The 19189-nt window shown below is 41.7% G+C and overlaps 1 protein-coding gene across 2 annotated transcripts in view; it reads right to left on the minus strand.

Annotated features, from left to right (window-relative positions):
- The window catches only part of PPP1R12C (protein phosphatase 1 regulatory subunit 12C), a 243257-nt gene that overhangs the window by 72087 nt on the left and 151981 nt on the right, over window positions 1–19189 (minus strand). For both annotated transcript variants that reach the window (XM_073602853.1, XM_073602852.1), the window contains 3 exons: window positions 15983–16126; window positions 14795–14885; window positions 11835–11966 (listed from right to left, as the gene is read on the minus strand). In XM_073602853.1, the coding sequence (XP_073458954.1) occupies window positions 11835–11966; window positions 14795–14885; window positions 15983–16126 (367 nt within the window). The remainder of the gene's footprint in view (window positions 1–11834; window positions 11967–14794; window positions 14886–15982; window positions 16127–19189) is intronic.

A 19189-nucleotide genomic window follows, 5' to 3' on the forward strand; every position in this document is an offset into this window, starting at 1 on the left:
CTGTTCCAGCTGAAGAAAAACAGCCCCAAAAAATGATGCTGCCACCACCATGCTTCACAGTGGATATGGTGTTCTTTTGGTGATGTGCAGTGCTTTTGCCCCAAACATATATTTTAAAATTATGGCCAAAAAGTTCAACCGTGGTTTCAGCAGACATTTTCCCACATGCTTTTGGGAGACTTCAGATGTGTTTTTGCAAAATTTAGCCGGGCTTTGCATGTTTTTCTTCATCTTGCCACTCTACCCCATAACCCAGACCTATGAAGAATATGGGAGATTTTTGTCACATGTAGCACACAGCCAGTACTTGCCACATATTCCTGTAGCTCCTTTAATGTTGCTGTAGGCTTCTTGGCAGCATCCCTGACCAGTTTTCTTGTCTTCATTTTGGAAGGACGTCCAGTTCTTGGTAATGTCACTGCTGTGCCATATTTTCTCCACTTGATGACTGTGTTCCATGGTATATCTAATGCCTTGGAAATTGTTTTTTACTCTGATACCTTTTAACAACGAGACCCCTCTGATACTTTGGAAGCTTTCTGCGGACCATGGCTTTTGCTGTAAAATGTCAGGAAAGAGCTACTAGAACAGCTGAACTTTATTTGGGGTTAATCAGAGGCACTGTAAATTATGGCAGGTGTGTACTGACTCCTATTTAACACGAGTTTAAATGTGATTGCTTAATTCTGAACACAGCTACATTCTCAGTTATAAGAGGGTGTTGTGCACACCACATTATTTTAGTTTTTTATTTTTACTCCCCCCTAAAAGATTTCAGTTTGTTTTTCCAATTGAGTTGTAAGTTTCTAGGTCACATTAAAAGGTGGAAAAAGTTATGAAATGATTTATCTTTGTCTAATTTTTTACACCACAGAAACCTGGCATTTCAATAGGGGTGTGTAGACTTTGTATATCCACTGTAGGTCATTGCATAAACCCTTTTTTGAGGTCCAAGGGACAAAGGGATTCATATGGGGGGTAGATATAGCTGGCCCACAGGAGTTGAATACAAACTGAAACACAGCACTGAAAGCCAGCAATCTATAACCTTGCTCATAATACATAGTTACATAATGGGTATAGTTGAAGACAACAGTCCATCCAGTAAAACCTGTGTAGGGGTGTGTGAGAAGAAATATAATTTCTCATATCCCCCTATATTGTTTGCGCTAAGATGCACATCCTAGAGTCTTTTAAAATTATCCAAACTATCCATACTTCCTGCCGACACCGATTGTAGAAGATTTCCACATCCTTACCGCCCCTGGCAGTGAAAAAAACCCTATGCAGCTTAAGATTAAACCACTTCTCTTCCAGTCTCATCGTGTGGCCCGTCTCCTCTTACACTCCCTGGGACTGAAAAGTTTCATACTTACGCTGGGATCACTGTTGAGATATTTGTATATCTTTATCAAATCTCCTCTCAAGCGTCTCTTCTCCAGGGAGAACAAAATTTGCGCTTGTAGTCGTTCCTCATAATTGAGGTCCACCAGTCCCCATATTAATTTAGTTGCCTTTCTCTGGACTCTCTCCAGCTCATCCTTTGAGGATTGGTGACCAGAACTGGATGGAATACTCCAGATGCGGCTGAACCAGTTTTATAAAGTGGCAGAATAATTGTTTTATCTTTGGAGTAAATGCCTTTTTTAATGCATGCCAATATTCTGCTGGCTTGGGTAGCCGCTGCTTGACGCTGCATGCCATTTCTCAGTCTGTCTTCTACTAGGACCTCTTGAACCTTCTCCATCCTGGAATCCTTAGGGGTTCTCCCCCTAAAGAGCAACTTGTGTTTATATTTTTATCCCCCTAGTGCATTACCTTACATTTAGCAACATTAAACTTTGCCAGTAGCCCATTCCAATAATTTATTCAGGTCCTCTTGTGAATTTGTTAGGTCCTGCTGTGTTATTGCCCTGCATATTTTAGTGTCGTCAGCAAACACTGAGATCGAGCTAGTTATCCCATCTCTATATAATTTATAAATAAATTAAACAGAATTGGTCCCAGGACAGAGCCTTAATCAGAGAAATGATAATGATCAGGTCTTGGCCCAAAGTATCACTCAATGGACTTAAGAAAAACATTTTAGAGCAAGCATGAAAATAGTATTTTCTTTTAGTCCTTTGAGGGACACTGGGAAATTCATAGACTTGTGGAATGCCCAAAAAAGCAATCCAATTGAGGGGTGGACGCCACTAAAAGACCCCATGGATGTGAAACCATAAGAGTATTCGAAGGAATAATTGACCTAAACAGGGCAATAAAAAGGACAGTATGGAAAATTGCAGCATCTCCAACTAGGGGGAGATCTAAAGTGTAATGGACCCCTCTACAAAAAGTGTGGAGGCATCCCTGCAACAACCATCAGGAATTTTTGTTTTTTTGAACAAGCGTTTAAAGGAGATTAACATCGCTTCTGTTACTTTCTCATTATGCTTTTTCTGCTCTTTCACAGGAAATTGACTGCCGTTTGGAATATCCATGCTATGTAGGATTGATACATGACTCTGCTACTGCTCTATGGCAAATGCGCTTATATTCTTTAATGCGTAACTCCACTTTTGTTGAGAAAAACATTCCCCTCTGGGTGATCTATGTACATTAGAGATTTTAACAAACCTTTGTTGCAGATTCCTACCTCTTGTTATTCTGAAGAAATTCCTGTGTGTGTTTGTCTGTATCCATGTGGGAAAGTTAGTCTATGGGGAGTGGTGTCAATTATCAATCAGCTGTGCACCAGCAGGGTTCTAATGAGGAAAGCTACTGGGCCTGCATTCCTTTAGATGCAATTTCCTATTGGGAGTATCTCACCAAAAATTACATTTGTGTTGCAGGGAATGCTCAAAATCTGACCTGCATCTTAGTGCAGATTTCTGGTAAAATCACTAAGCCAATCACACAGGCAGGAAATTAAATTTTTGGGGGGCATTCTGTAAACCATCTGTGTACAGAACAGTTCCAGGTAGCCATATTGCATTTTGCAGAAAATTACAGAGCTGCAGATTGAAAAGGAAAGTTAAACTTTTAAGAACATTCAAATACAATATAACTTTTGTAGCAGTTGTATAAACTTAATTTGCCATTTTTTCCCTTGAAAGTGAAGTTACTTCACTGTCAGGAAAGAAGAGACTTCTGGGGAAATTGGTGAGCAAATCACACAAGCAGGAAATTATGTTTCTGGGGGGCGTTCTATACACGTTGTGTACAGAACACCTCCAGGTAGCCATAATACAATTGCAGTTTCAGAAATATTAAAGAGCTGCAGATTGAAAAGGAAAAAGTAATTTTTAAAAACATTCAAATACAATATAACTTGTGTAGCAATTGTATACACTATTTTTTGTATTTGCCTTTTTTTTCCCCCACGAAAGTGGAGTTACCCTTTAAACTTTTTATTTTTGGTGATTGATCCTTTGTCATACAACACTTTGCACATAATAAATGTGTTTAGTGGTATTTTTTCTGCACTTTTCTGCTACTACTCTCTTCTATAGGTTCTATATTCAACCTTACATTGGGGGATTGCCAGATTGCCCGGGAGCCTCTGGTCTTTCAGGGGATACAATACTAGGGATACGACTAGGTTCAACAGGAACTAGGTGTGCCCTTCCCTGTGGTGTTAGTCCCACTCCTTTTTGGAAGACATTCAATGCCGCAAGCAAAGAGTACTTGGGTGTAGTCAAAACACCTCAAAAGGGAGACCCTTTACTAGGGCTCACCAAGCCCCTATGCAACAATCCTGCTAAGCGCCTTTCGCTGGCCAAGTAACACCTGTTCACTCACGTGACCCTGGTAAGAAGAAATGAACCACTGCAAGTGTCTGTTCAGAGCCTGTTCTGTGTCCCACAGCTGCCTTCTGGAAGCACCACTGGCTTGGCATATACAGCTTAAATAAGCTGGGTGTGTACGGGAACGTTCTATGCATGCGGTCCCGGCGAGTGAGGGTGACTGTATTCGTGTACAATGCAAATCTTCTGATTGTTACAATCAATGGGACATCCCACAATGATAAAATAAAGGGGGTTTCACTTACCCATCCAGGAGCAGGGCCACTTAGGAACTAAGGGCCCAAACTTCACCCTTCACGGCGGGTTCCTGTCACTTGGACCTTCAAGGACTGGGTACCCTTTCATGTTTAGGGTCCATTCCCTTGGACCTGTACAGCACCCTACAGGAAATGCCTTAGCGCTGTAGTGTCCAGGATTTCCACTCCGCAGGGTCCAGTGGCCAGAGGCCACATTACAGGCAAAACCTCGCAGGATCTTAAGTCTTCTTTGCAAGGCTCGGGTACCATTTATCTAAGCATAAAAGCCTGTGTCAAATGGATCCGATCTGTCAAACCCTTGATTCAATTTTGGAACCGTTTGTGGGAATAGGAGACCTGGAGCTCAGAGAGCTCAAACAAACCGTGCCATCCACCTTGCAGACACTGGTAAAAAAAACTAAAGTACTTTCTGTATGGGAGGGGTTATATAGGGGATCACTTCATGTCTGAAGACCTTTGGTCTACCAGTGTCCATTCACCTAATGATGAAGTATATCCAGCAGGTAATGAATATTAGCCAGACTGTGTCACATGATGTATGAAAAAGAAAAGTATGTTTTCTCCTGCACTGACGGGCACCAATGCAGCTGCACTGACATGGAGGCACTGGCAGGCTTTGCTGATCGACACTGACTGGCATCATGTGGACACTGCTTTTCCTGTTTACATTGTGATCAGCTGCGATTGGACACAGCTGATCACATGGTTAAGAGCCTCCTTCAGAGACTCTTTACCAAGACCAGTGTTGCGGTGTGTCAGACTGACACACAGCACCCACAGTCACCACGCTACATGCACCCACGGCTTGCACCATCTTGTTATCCTCATCATGTCAGATGACGTCCGGTCAGGATGACACAACCACTTTGCGCACATCCTATTGCTATATGGCGGGCGGCAAGTGGTTAACTATCCAGACAGACTGAGCTGAAGGAACAGAGCATTAGTCTAAGGCTCGCCATTTCCTAAATGTCTTACATGATAATTTCATGGGTCAGATTGTAGATGCACCAACAAGAAACAATGCGTTACTAGACCTACTGATCAACAATACAGACCCTGATCGCAGGTGTGGAAATACGGGGCAACCTAGGAAACAGCGACCGCAGGTCAATTCGTTTCAGTATAAATCACACAATTACAAAACATAAGGGGAATACAAGGACAATGAATTTCAAAAGAGCCAACTTTAATAAACTACGCTCCTTGTTAGAAGATATTAAACGGGATAAAATCCTAGGAACAAAGAACACAGAGAAAAAAACGGATGTGCTTTAAGAGCATATTAAATAAGACTACTGGCCAGTGCATCCCAATGGCTAATATAATTAAAAGAGCTAATAAATATTCTGGTCGGCTTAACTCCAAGGTAAAAATGCATAGAAAAGCAAAGGAGAAGGCCTTCAAAAAATACAAGGCTGAGGGGTTATCATCAGCATCAGAATGTAATAAGAAACGTAAGGGTGCAATCAGGGAGGCCAAGATAGAACACAAAGGCACATAGCAGAGGAGAGTAAAAAAAAAAAAAAATCCCCAAAAATGCTTTAAGCACATAAATGGTAAAAGGGAGGACAGATCATATTGGCCTCATAAAGAATGATGAAGGGAACCTGGTTACAAAGGATGGAAAGATGGTGAAGGTAGTGAATTATTCTCCTCAGACTTCACGAGGGAAACGGGGGGGTTTCCTCGTGACACGTCACACCCTCATGGCTAACAGAGCATAGAATTAGGAAGACTTGATAAACGTAACATAAATAAGTCACAGGGACTAGATGGCTTGCACCCAAGGGTCCTTAAGGAACTCGGTCAAGTAATTGCCAGACCACTGTTCTTAATTTTTTACGAACGGTCTACTGACTGGTATGGTGCCAGCTGATTGAAGAAAAGCCAATGTAGTACCAATATTTAAAAAAAGAAGGAACAAGATGAATCCCTGGGAACTACAGACCAGTTAGCCTAACATCAATAGTATGCAAGCTCTTGGAGGGGATAAGGGACTATATACAAGATTTTAGTAATGAAAACTGTATCGTTAGCAGTAATCAGCATGGATTCATGAAAAATTGTTCTTACCAATCTATTAACCTATGAGGAGGTGAGCTGCCATCTAGATAAAGGAAGACCCGTAGACGTGGTGTATCTGGATTTTGCAAAGGCATTCGATACAGTTCCCCAAAAACGTTTACAAACTAAGGTCTGTTGGCATGGACCAAAAGGGTGAGCACTTGGATTGAAAACTGGCTACAGGGGCGAGTTCAGAGGGTAGTGATAAATGGGGAGTACTCAGAATGGTCCGATGTGGAAAGTGGGGTCCCCAGGGTTCTGTCCTGGGACCAATCCCATTTAATTTATTCATAAATGATCTGGAGGATGGGATAAACAGCTCAATCTCAGTATTTGCGGACGATACCAAGTTAAGCTAGGCAATCGCTTTGCCACAGGAGGTGGAAACCTTGCAAGAGGAGCCCAACAATTGGGTGGGCAACCACATGGCAAATGAGGTTTAATGTAGAAAAATCTAAAATAATGCATTTAGGTGGCAAAAACATAATTGCATTCTACTCACTAGGGGGAGAACCTCTGGGGGGGAATCTAGGATGGAAAAGGACCTGGGGCAGAAACTAATCGATTAATCGACAACTAATCGATTATGAAAATAGTTGTCAACTATTTTCATAATCGATTAAATGGTCAGCCGATTAGTTGGCCTGCATACAGAATGCATTATTTGTTAACATATAAGGAAATACAGTGCAGCATACATACAGCTCAGTACACTGTCCATATATGTCATTAAGTGCCTGAGAACTTGTTTGAGGAGCAATGCCTCATGGGACATATAGTCCTGGGCAGGAAGTGGTTCTAGTGGTTCTAAAAGGCAGAAGTTTTTTTTTCACCTTGCTATAAGGGCGCTTTATATATTATACTGTACACTGTATGAAAATTCATTTGACCAAGAAGTTTTCTATTCTGCTTTTTAGTTTTCACCCACAGTTATGGGAAAATTCAAACATCGACTTGACCCCACCAATGATTAGAATATCGAACAAACCTTCTTAACATTTTTTTTTTTGAAGGAAGACATTGTTTTTGTATGGCTGGCATAAGTGACAGCAAGCGCAGGTAGCTTTTATCACCAACCTATGACAAGGGAGTCTGCCATACATATTACCGTATTTATCGGCATATAACACGCACTTTTCCCCCCTTAAAATCAGGGGAAAATCGTGGGTGCGTGTTATATGCCGATCTCCCGCTATCTGTGGGCAAGAGGAGCACCGCCGACATTGACCAAGCCTAGTGTACTGTGTATTCGGCTACTCAGCTCCGCTCGCAGTCACGCCTCCTAGCCTTTACGTCCCACCATTGGACCGGTGTTGTGTCCATCATAGGAGCTGGGCCAAGGGGCGGGACGGAGGCGTGACTGTGAGCGGAGTCGAGTAGCCGAGTACACTCGGCTCGCTCTATGTCGGCAGCGAGAGGAGCCGAATATCTCGGCGGCGGCAAATTTAAAAACCAAACATGCTGCAATTTTGGGCAAGGCTGCAGGGGGTCGCTGGGCAAGGCAGCAGGCGGTCGCTGGGCATTTAAGATGTACGTTTTTTTCCTTAAACTTCCCTCCTAAGCTTGGGGTGCGTGTTATAAGCTGATAAATACGGTGTATTACAGTTCTGCCAGAAAAACAGACTTTAATTTTTTTTTCTTTAAATAAAAAATTTGATCAGAGTCTGATATTTACCAGATTCAACCTCTAATAGTATATACATTTATATCTCTTCTCTCTGTTATTCTCAAGATGGATTAGAGATTTTGCTCCTTAACCATATAGTTATTTTTATTTACCACTGCATAGAGATATTTATGAATAAATTGCCATTTTTTTAACTTTACATATTAACTAAATTATACACCACACTTTTAAGGTTATCATCTGATTAATCAAAACAATCGGCCAACTAAATTTACTATGAAAATAATGCTTAGTTGCAGCCCTAGTCCTAGTGTGAGGACAGGCTAAGCAATGGCATGCAACGCCAAAAGAATCATGGCATGTATTAAAAAGGGGATTAACTCCAGAGAAAAAAGATAATTCTCCCACTCTACAAGACTCTGGTCTGGCCGCACCTGGAGTATGCCTTCCACTATATAAAATACTCTCCTCTAAAAACATTGTGGTTTTTATTAGCCATCAACACATCCAGGTATAAATTTTACAGCGCAAGAAACAAAAGGTTTCTGCATGCATTTAACAGTTTGAAGATCAATGTAATATGCTTTAGAACATATAGGAGAATAATCCAGTCTAGTTTATGGTCAAATGGAATTTTGGGGGGTGAGAGTGGAAGTTGAAAGTAGGGGTCAGGTTGAAAAACCTATCTGACAGGACAAAGAGTAATAAAACGAGCAGCTGAAAAAGTAAGCATTCTTTTGCAAAACTGAGCACTGAATGATAATGTGCTGGGGACATGGTAATGCATAGGGAGACTTGTGGCAAGAGTCAGTAAAGGTAAACTAACCCTTTAAAGCGGAGTTCCACCCAAAAATTGAACTTCCGCTTTAAGTACTCGTGACCCACAGCCGGGCACCCACACTTGCAATGCAACGCCTCAGAGGGGGGGGGGGAGAGAAGCAAGGCTTAGGGAGGACGCATCGCTGGACTGTGGGACAGGCGAGTGTCTCTTTATTAAAAGTCAGCAGCTACACTTTTTGTAGTTGCTGATTTTTAAATGGGTGGAACTCCACTTTAACTCTGTTCATATTGTATGAGATCATACGAGTTAAGCCAGCCATACAAGGATCAAAATTCGACCTGTTCAGCAGGGACTGGCTGAATTTTGATCCTTGTATGGGCACCCTGGTTGTACATAAGTCGATCTGCTGATTGACTTGTGTACTGCCAGCCTGTCTAGTTTTTCTCGATTGATCAGTGTCACTGGCAATAGTTGGCAGCACTGATCAGTGTGTTCTGATAGCAGCCAAGTTTTCCCGCAGTAGGAACACAATAGCACAGCTGGAGGGATTCCCCCTTTCACATTGAAAGTGTGGATGGGGGGGGGGTATCTAATCTTTTATTTTCTCGTTTCAACCCAGGTGGTTGAGGAAAAAAATTATTAATGTGTGGGGCTGCCTTAGATTCCTTAAATTAAAATGTCCACTAGGTGTCCCCAATAAGCTGAAAAGCAGACTTATGCAGGCTTTCCTCAGAATATATATAAATGTTTTAAGCGTAAAGTACAAAAGCAAATTATTAAAAGTTTGTTACTGGTGACCCCAATAGACAATATTTCAAATTTTTGCTAAATGTCTGAAAAAATGTCTAACTTCTTTCTAAAAATTAGCTTCCATTTTTATTTTGTATTCAGTCTGTTCTTTATACGATTCTTATGTTTTATATCTGTTATATATGTTAGAGTTTCTGCATCTGCATCCCTAAACAGGGGCGGTCATCTCAATTGTTGCATATATGTATAGATACATAAAAAGTCTACATAACCTTGTTAAAGTGTCAGGTTTCTGTGATGTGAAAACATGAGACAAAGATAAATCATTTTAGAAAATGTTCAACCTTTAGCCTGGGTTCAAATAGCTCGATCTCAGAGATCGCATGTCGCACCCGCACCGCAGCTGCCGATCACATGCGATCTGAGCAATGCGAGTTCAGCCATACACTTGTATGGCTGAACTCGCATAGAAAAGTGCAGGGACTTGTTTTTCCCCGCACTAGAATCGGATCACATGGGTGTTCTCACCTATGCGATCCGATTCCTGTGCTAGTTCACAATGTGAACTGCCTGCGGAAGAGGAGCGATGCGGGAACAGACGCTGGAATCGCGCTGGTTCCCGCATCGCACTAGGGTGAACCCAGGGTCAATGTGACCTATAAACTGTACAACTCAATTGAAAAACAAACTGAAATTTTAGGGGGAAGGAAGACTAAAATAATGTGGTTATGCACACCCTCTTATAACTGGGAATGTAGCTGTGGTCAGAAATAAGCAATCACATTCAAACTCATGTTAAATAGGAGTCAGTACACACCTGCCATCATTTAAAGTGCCTCTGAATAACCCCAAATAAATAAAATTATATACATATTATAAAAGCCGTCAATTTCGGGAATCTAAGTGCATCCTGAATTTTCATATCGGTGCACAACTAGCTTTAAACAAAGCAAGCCCCTAAATTCCCCACTAGTCCTTAAACAGGAAGCAGAAGTACTGCTTTAGCGAGGGTATAAGCTGGTCAGCCATGCTTGTTGATGACTTGGTTACCAACAGTAGATATCTGTAAAACTCTGACTGGAGGAAACATACAAAAGTTGGGCCCTTCAAGATGATTCTGGCTATTAGAGTCCAGAAATAATTGACCCTTCTCAAGGAAGGTTTCCTGAGATTGCACAATAGGAGTACCAAGCAAAAAAGGCACTGGGGCAGTAATAAGGTCTAGTGCTGTCAACTACCACCAGTGACTTTGACAGACAATGAGGGATCATGACCCTGCTAGGGGAGTAAGCAGTGGCAACTGGTCCAAATTCACCAGTCCAGAATACCCCTCTGGGGAGAAGGCATACTGAAGATGCACATTATCCAATGATACAGAATTTTCCTGAGAAGGATAGGGAATACAAACGTAGGGAATAACTTCCAAGTTCTTATTAAGACAGAAACAAGGGTCCCAGAAAGCAGGAAACCTAGGGAGGTCCAAGTAGTAGCACAAGAAAACAAGCTGCAGGGAAGCTAAAATTGATGCCATCACCAAGTAGTCTGTAAGCCAAAGGAGGTCATGAGCATCCAAAAGCCACAGAGGCACAATAACTCCGATTCCCAACCGGTTGTGGGTACACACTTTGATGCTGAAGGCCTGTCGGGGGCATTAGCAGAACTCTAGCTTCTGGACCGAAGGTCTTAATGGGTGTTGGATTCAGAGGATCTGCAATTACACACTGCCAAGGTTGAAGAGGCAGATGGAGGGGACACAACTGATCTACCCACAGATCTCTTGCACCTTGGTAGGACAGGGATAAATATTTTAGAACATGGCTTCTTCTCGAATAGCAAACAAAAATGTTAGTTTCAAATTCAGCCTACATAAAAGATTTTCTTGTTACAATCAGGAGCAGCAAAACTCCTTAAAACGGAGATCCAGTCATATTATTGTTTATTAAAAGTCAGCAGCTACAAAAAGTGCAGCTGCTGACTTTGAATAAACAGCCACTCACCTGTCCCCACGATCTAGCGGTGCACTCACCCGTGCTGTGTTCTCCCCGAGTCCTCCCTCGGAGGTCCCGGCATCTCTACTATGGGTACCCGGCTGTGACAGCTAGCGGCTTTACAGTTGGATGCCCACTGCGCATGCAAGAGCGGTGATTCGCTGTGACTGGTCATGTGTCCCAGAAGACTTCGGGAGATAAAGCTTCCGCTTCTGATCGCCTAGGTGACCAGAAAGGCAGCGGGAACAGGTACCTGACAAAATCTGGTATCTGCTCCGACCCTCCTCCCCAAACGCTCAGTTTCACAAAAAGGAGCCGGGGAGGAGGCCTTAAAGTGGAAGTTCCACTTTTGGGTGGAACTCTACTTTAAGAAAGCTTTAGAAAATGTAGTCAAATACAACAAACCAGAGAACCTTACAGTGAAACCATTTTTTACATTTGACTGTAGAGGAATACAATTCTAAAATGGCATGAATTGACAGCGATTCCAAACATTTCTTTTATAGTACAGTGTCCCTGAACACAAAGTCCACAATCAGTGAAAAAGAAGTGGTAGAGGAATTTTAATACACTGACCATGTTTTCTTGGAGCCGATCCTTTTCAAATCGCTCTCCAACATCACCAGCTTTTAGATTGGATGGCTGAGCAGAATCCGCCGACTTCACTTGTGTCTTTTCTGCTTCCTTGAGGTCAGTGAGTGTGACACCCTGAAAAGAAAATTAATTACAATGAGAATGAAAGACAATGATCGTACACTAAAAAAATCCAAGCTATAAGCCACATCTAAAAGCTAGCTTCAGTGGGCTTGCAGTAAAAAAAAAATCAGATTTTTGCCTGTAAAATGTGTTTCTTGGAAGAACAGTGCAGGAACACCGGCATAGTCCTAGACAATTGGGTTAAAGGCTCCCATCTCCAGGTGGCTGGATACTGGTAATGCAGAGCTTTAAGGATCCCCATATAACTCCTCCCATTTTCAACAATCCTCAGATTTTAAGCATGCAATAGGAGAATACAAGGCCACAGGGGAGAGTCAAGTGACTTGTGTGTAAAATTCTTTCCTTGGAGTGCAGCACAGGTCAAAAATCCTGGTTTTCCTAGACAACTAGGATAAAAACAACTATACAAAAAAAAAAAAAAAAAAAAAAAAAAAAAAACAAGGGGTGGACAACACAGCAATCTGGACCACTTTGTGACTAAAGCTAAAGTGTTAGCAAAGGCCTGAACATCCACCTAGTAATCATTCACAAGGGTGTGAACCAAGGACCAGAAAGAAGGTTTAAAAATCTGAAGGTAAAAAGACCCAGGATCTAGTAATGCGCCTTAATGAGATAAGGAGTTTACTTATCCACAGAGAAATGACTTGAACTAGAACCTGCCTAATACACCTAGAGATAGGGTCATAAGAAGCAGGAAATCTGCTGGAAGCACCCCCAAGATGACCCAAAAGTCAATCAGACTTCATGAAAGAGGCTGTGACAGATATAAACTCGTACAGCAAGGACCACGTCCAAACGATAGAAAACCTCCTTGGGATTTTAGGAGCCAAACAAAGAAAGGCAGTAGGACGATGTCCTGGCTAAAGCAGAAGGGATAGATCACCTTGAGCAAAAAGGTGGCATCAGTCTCAAAACAACCGTGTTTTGTAACACCAAGGATGGTTCTGCACACAAAACTGCCAGCTCTGACACTCACGTGGAGGTAACTGAGACAAGGAGAAGTTATATGAGCGACCCCCTGCACAACAGCCTTCCCCAGGGAGTGAGAAATCAAATTGCGCGGTCATGCAAAGCTGTACCCAAATAAAATTTATGTTCGTTTTTCCCACAAATAGAGCTTTGTTTTGGTGGTATTTGATCACCTCTGTGGTTTTTTTTTTCCCTCTATAAACAAAAAAAAACTACAATTTTGAAAAAAACAAAAAAAAAATAATTTTTACTTTCTGCTATAAAACATACCCAATAACACTAACGCTTCTTTGGACAGGAAAGAGTGCACTTTTCTTTGTGCTCTATATTTGCCCTCTTTATTAAGCCCTCTGACCCTGTGTAGTACTGCTACATACTTTAAAAGCTCTTCCCTGCCCTAGTGGAGGGGTTGTGTAACATTAATAACACCGCAGCAGCACCACCAACCCCCCCCCCCCCCCCAACCCCCCCCCCGATTTGGAGGCGTGGGACAGAATAGGGCATGAGAGGGTATATTTTCATTGTATACACTTCTGGTTTCATGTTGCGCAATTAATGGAAAATATATTGATTTACCATGTTCAGCATTTATGTACACGATTGGATGCCAATGCACCTGTTGATTCTTACACTGTTAAAAATCTCAATAAAAATTGGAAACGAAAAAGCAGAATGGAGGAACCAGCCCTTGTGACATAAGGTCTGGGAGCAGATATAGAGTGACCCCAAAAACCTGGGTTAAGTCAGAGAACCAAGCTCTACTGGATCAATTTGAGGCATGAGAACCAACAAAAATGCCCTCTACCTCAATCTTACGGAGTAGTCAAGGTAGCATCATCCTACCTAGGTGTTTTTGACATGCCAACGCCACAGACCAATACTTGAATGGCTATGCGGTACCCTGGGAATCAGGTGCAGAGTATCTCCCAAACTGTCTACACAATACTGTAAGGCAGGGGGAAGGTGTTCTAAACAATGCAGGACCAAAGGGTCCATAAGAATATAGCCTGGGTTCTGGATCATATGTAGGAACCAGATTGCAAGGGTCCCCACAGAACTGCAACCTTGGTCTTGAGATTCTCCATGGAGGCAGAAAGTCATTCTTGCTAAAGCGAGGGGGGGGGGGGGGGGGGGGTGTACTCAAGGGAGCTTGGGAGGAAACTGAGAAAGGGGAAGGGGACCCACAGTCTGGAAGAGTCCCTTATGCCCCCCATCTCTTACACTTGCGATACCCTATGCAGTGAGGGGAACAAGTCCTTGTGGTGTGCTGTGGACAGGGATCACAGCTATTCAAAATATGCGATCAGGCTCTGGGTGTTCAACAGTAATGCTAAGCCTGTGCTGCATGATGCAGGGAACCCAGGAACCTGTGCCTAAGATGGCACCCAAGCCCAATCCAGCTGCATGGGTTCAAAGCAAAGACTCAGGTGAGGGCCAGCCATGTGGGTGCCTGAGCTTGTGTGCCCCCCCTCCCCGCCCCATGGTCCCAATAAAAGAAAATGGTCAGGGGCACTACTTAAGCTATGGAGGAGTCCAGTTTCTGAAGCAAGTTACAAGCTGGCCTGAGTCTTCTCTCTGCAGCAGGGTCTGGGTATGGTTCCACTGGTGTGCCTAGGGTACCGACACAGAATCTGTGTCGTTAGCCTGTGTGGGTGGTGCAAAGCTCAGTACTTGGGAGTAGGAATCTTTCAATAGAAGCCAGCAAGGGGCCTTAGATTATGCAACACTAGCAGGAAGGTTAAAAAAAAAAAAGCATAATTGTACAAGATTATGCTTGTCCAATCATCCAAAATTATGCTTGTTGTCCTGTACAAGAAAAATACAAAAAAAAAAAAAGAAGCATATTTTACCTGAGTAGATCGCCTTGACTGCCTCATAAGCCGAGACCGCGCTTTCCTCTGCGACTCAGATTCTTCATCCCGGACCGGTGTTTGATAAGACCTAAAGTTTTAAGCATTTATTAATTGTGATGTTAAAGCAGAAAGTGTAACTCCAGGCTAAGAAGTAAACACAGAAGAAATATTTACCTAAAAGCTGTTTAACCTGTCAATAGAATTTGTATTCATGAGGGCACCCAGTTTTGACGGGCCTAAATGATCGAGCGGAAATTCTCCCTGCCCTCTCCCTGCCCGCAGCCTCCTGGGACAAGTCACAGTTTAGAAGGCTGTGAGACCATCCACAGCCTTCTAAACTGTGACACAGATCTGAACAACTGAACAAACCTGGACATAGGCAGGTTTTAAAGGGATTATCCATTTTCATCCCCCTGCTCATAATCATACATTGTGGTCAAGTCTGAATTGATCTGAAAAAAAAAACAAAAAAACCTGACAGACTGATCCAGACTAAAACGGCCATGAGTAAAAGCCCCGAGAAGTATTGCCCCTACCCTGACCTGTGACTGGATAGGAAAAAAAGCAGACTGATGAACCTGTCTCTCCTCCACTTTGCTCTTACTTCCTATCAGAATTATTTGTTTGGCATATGTGCACTGTAGCACAACTGTCTGGCTTCTAGTGAGGTTTCTCAATCTCCCAGTTTGAGCTCTGCTGTACAGGGCATTGGAAAATACCAGCTCAGAGCTACGCAAATCTCAGACCTGGCCAGAGAGAAATAAAAATCCTTTGGGCAGGTAAAACACCCCCCATATATGGATTTCATTTGTGTATTTAGTCATTTGCCTGGGTTTCAGCTTCAAGTTATTTGCATGTACTGAAAGGGTCACACCACTACACTTTTAAGCCTGCACTTATCTTAAGACTATGCATAAAGTCAGGTAGTTTATATAGTTGACAAAGAAGCATGTAACAGGTTTTATTTTGTCACACTATATTAGAGTTGTACCCTGTCAAAACCCAAATGAATCTACCAACTAAAAATGTCTTCAGAGAATTAAACACTGAACTGGTGTATACATGGATGAAAGCAAAACACATACCCAGCAAATAAATTCAAGCAATACACACTACTGCATGCCATCAACCTAGCAGAAAGGTTCAAGCAGTAGGATGACTTGCAGATTAAAAAAAGTGTCCTACCTTCGTATGTCTTTGGGGTCAACAGTGGAGCTTGTGCTGGAGGACGATGTGGAGGTGGTGGCAGTCATGCTGGTCAAGGCATTTGTGTGCAATTGTGTGGTAGGAACCATGTCAAGGTTCATTTGCAGCCCACATTCTGTGTCTCTATGAAGTTGACCGAAGGAAACATATGTTTTTCTTTATGTACTATTATCAAACCTTAGGTTTGAGACTTCAAAAACCACTTTAAAAGGCCAAGTTCACCTTTGTTCATTTTTTTTCTAAAATTTCAGCTCCCCTATGTACCAATATAACATTAATGTACTTTTGCCAAAAGAAAACCGCTTTCCATTATACGCATGCTTCCTCACTGTCTTTACGGCTGTTTCAAAACACTGCTCGATTACTTCTGTCTAAACTTCCTAGACAGAATTTAGGTCATGACACAAGAAGGAGTTGACCAGCTGAGGGTAGATGATGCAGGGTGTGTGCTTCTCCAGCTGGCCAACTCCTTCCTGTGTCATGATCTAAAGTCTGTCCAGGAAGTTAGGCAGAAGTAATCAAACAGTGTTTCGAAACAGCCATAAAGACCGTGAGGTATGCGTGCATATAATAAATGGAAAGCGGTTTTATTTTGGCAAAAGTACATTAATGTTATATTGGTACACAGGAAACTGGAATTTAGCAGAGAAAAAAAAATGTGCACAAAGGTAAACTTAAGGCTTTATGTACACTGGCAGCTCCTAAACTCAATAAAATCTAGGGGGTTGATTTACTAAAACTGGAGTGTGCAAAATCTGGTGCAGCTGTGCATAGTAGCCAATCAGAATCCAACTTCAGCTTGTTCAATTAGGCTTTGACTATATACACTATTAAAAATCCTGTGAGCGACTATGTTTTTTTAAACTCTAAGAACACAGCTGCAAGCACTTTCACATTCCCAGAAAAATGTGTCCAATATAAAATTAAATCTATGTGCCTCGCTATAATTCCTTTACCAATCATAAGACTACACAGCCTTACTGTGTATGTGCAAAATAAATAAATTATATATATATTTTTTCCAAACAATGCCAAAATTGCGCATCAATTTAATGCAGTCCTTGTATTCAATCCAGTGCAGATTTTCAATGGTATACCATCCACCACAAATCCTTATGCTGCTTGTAGTGCTCATGTGATCTTAATAGATCACCACACTCATGCTCCCCCCTATGGATATGCTCTCACCGCACAAGCACTGTGCTGTATAACATGCTGCTTTAAGGGAACAGGATCTGTTTTTTCTTGGGTTTACAAACCATTTAAGATCACAGGATCACTACAAGCAGCATAAGGATTTGTGGTGAATGGCATACAAAAGAAAATCTTCACTGGATTGAATACAAGGACTGCACTACTTAAATGATACACCCTTTTGCTATTGTTTGGACATTGCATGAAGTTTATCTATATTAACATGGTTATATATGATGAGCACTATTATTGCATGGATATTGCACATTTTATGCGAGGAAGTTCTTCATATATATGTACAATATGATTTATTTTATATCTGTTTAATAGTATTATTAATTTTGTACACCCAGTAAGGCTGTGTAGTCTTAGGATTGCTAAATGAATTATAGTGAGGCACATAGATTTAATTTAAGCTTTGACTAAAAACCTGGAAGCCGATTGGTTTTAGTAAATCGACCCATATATGTCCATGTACACAGACTTAGCAGAATTTAGGAGCTACCGCATTTAGGGGAGGTTAGGGGAGGAAAGTTTGGACTGCGGTTTGCGTTTTTTGCAGTGGCCAGGTTAGGCTAGAGTACAAGTAGCCTTAGGCTTCATTTACACCTACACTTAATGGTGGCCGTGAGAAAATGCAAACGCAGTTGGCGGTCAAAACATTACTATCCTGAACACAATTCTATCGCGTTGAGGAGAGGGAGGTTGAAGCTCACCTAAACATGGCAGCTCCTAAAACTCTGCTAAAAGCTTATATGTAAATTGACACACAGGCTTTTATGGATTTGAGTTTAGGAGCTTTGGCAAAAAAAAAAAAAAGCCAAAGGCTCCTAAGTTTTGGAGCTGCCAATGTAGGCTAGTTTACATGAAGCCTTAATAATCAAATAATCATGGGTTATTCTAGTGGTTGAAGAAAAATCATTTTGAGCTCACCAACATAATCTACAGGTTGAAAAAAACAAACAAACAAAAAATAAAAAAAAAAAGAAATCATATTGCGTTTACCAATATGATGTGCAGCAAAAACAGAATGCAATTGTAATTGGTGATAAGTGGTGTTGGAGTTTAACAGACCAATAAACAGATTACAAACGAAAAAAAAAAAAAACGAGTGCATTATAGATAAGTTTGCGATTATATAGATCTTGGAGAACTACAGTGGATATAAAAAGTCTACACACCACTGGTAAAATGGTCAGGTTTCTGTGATGCAAGAAAAAAAATAAATAAATAAAAAAAAATAATGAGACAAAGATGAATCCTTTCAGAACTTTTTCCACCTGAAATGTGACCTATAAACTGTACAACGCAACAAGCTGAAATCTGTTGGGGGGGCGGGGGGTTGGGGGTGAGTAAAAATAAACTGAAATAACGTGGTTGCATAAGTGTGCACACCCTCTTATAACTGGGGATGTAGCTGTGTTCAGAAATAAGCAATCACATTCAAACTCATGTTAAATAGGAGTCAGTACACACCTGGCATCATTTAAAGTGCCTCTGATTAACCCCAAATAAAGGTCAGCTGTTCTAGTAGGTCTTTTCTGACATTTTCTTAGAAGCATCCTACAGCAAAAGCCATGGCCTGCAGAGAGCTTCCAACGCATCAGAGGGATCTCATTGTTAAAAGCTATCACTCAGGAGAGGGCTACCAAAGAATTAGATATAATTAGAAAGGCATTAGATATACCATAGAACACAGTGAAGACAGTCATCAAGTGGAGAAAATATGGCACAACAGTGACATTACCAAGAACTGGACGTCCCTATAAAATTGAAAGACGAGATGAAATCTGGTCAGGGAGACAAGCAGGGTTGAACTTTTTGGCCATAAAATTCTAAAAGATATATGTTTGACACAAAAACAACCCTGCACATCACCAAAAGAACACCATAATCATAGTAAGCACATGGTGGTGGCAGCATCATGCTTTGGGGCTGTTTTTCTTCAGCTGGAACAGGGGCCTTAGTCAAGGTAAAGGGAATTAAAACAGT

The sequence above is a fragment of the Aquarana catesbeiana genome, linkage group LG10 (genome assembly GCF_042186555.1).
Source record: "Aquarana catesbeiana isolate 2022-GZ linkage group LG10, ASM4218655v1, whole genome shotgun sequence".
In the NCBI taxonomy this organism is placed as follows: domain Eukaryota; kingdom Metazoa; phylum Chordata; class Amphibia; order Anura; family Ranidae; genus Aquarana; species Aquarana catesbeiana.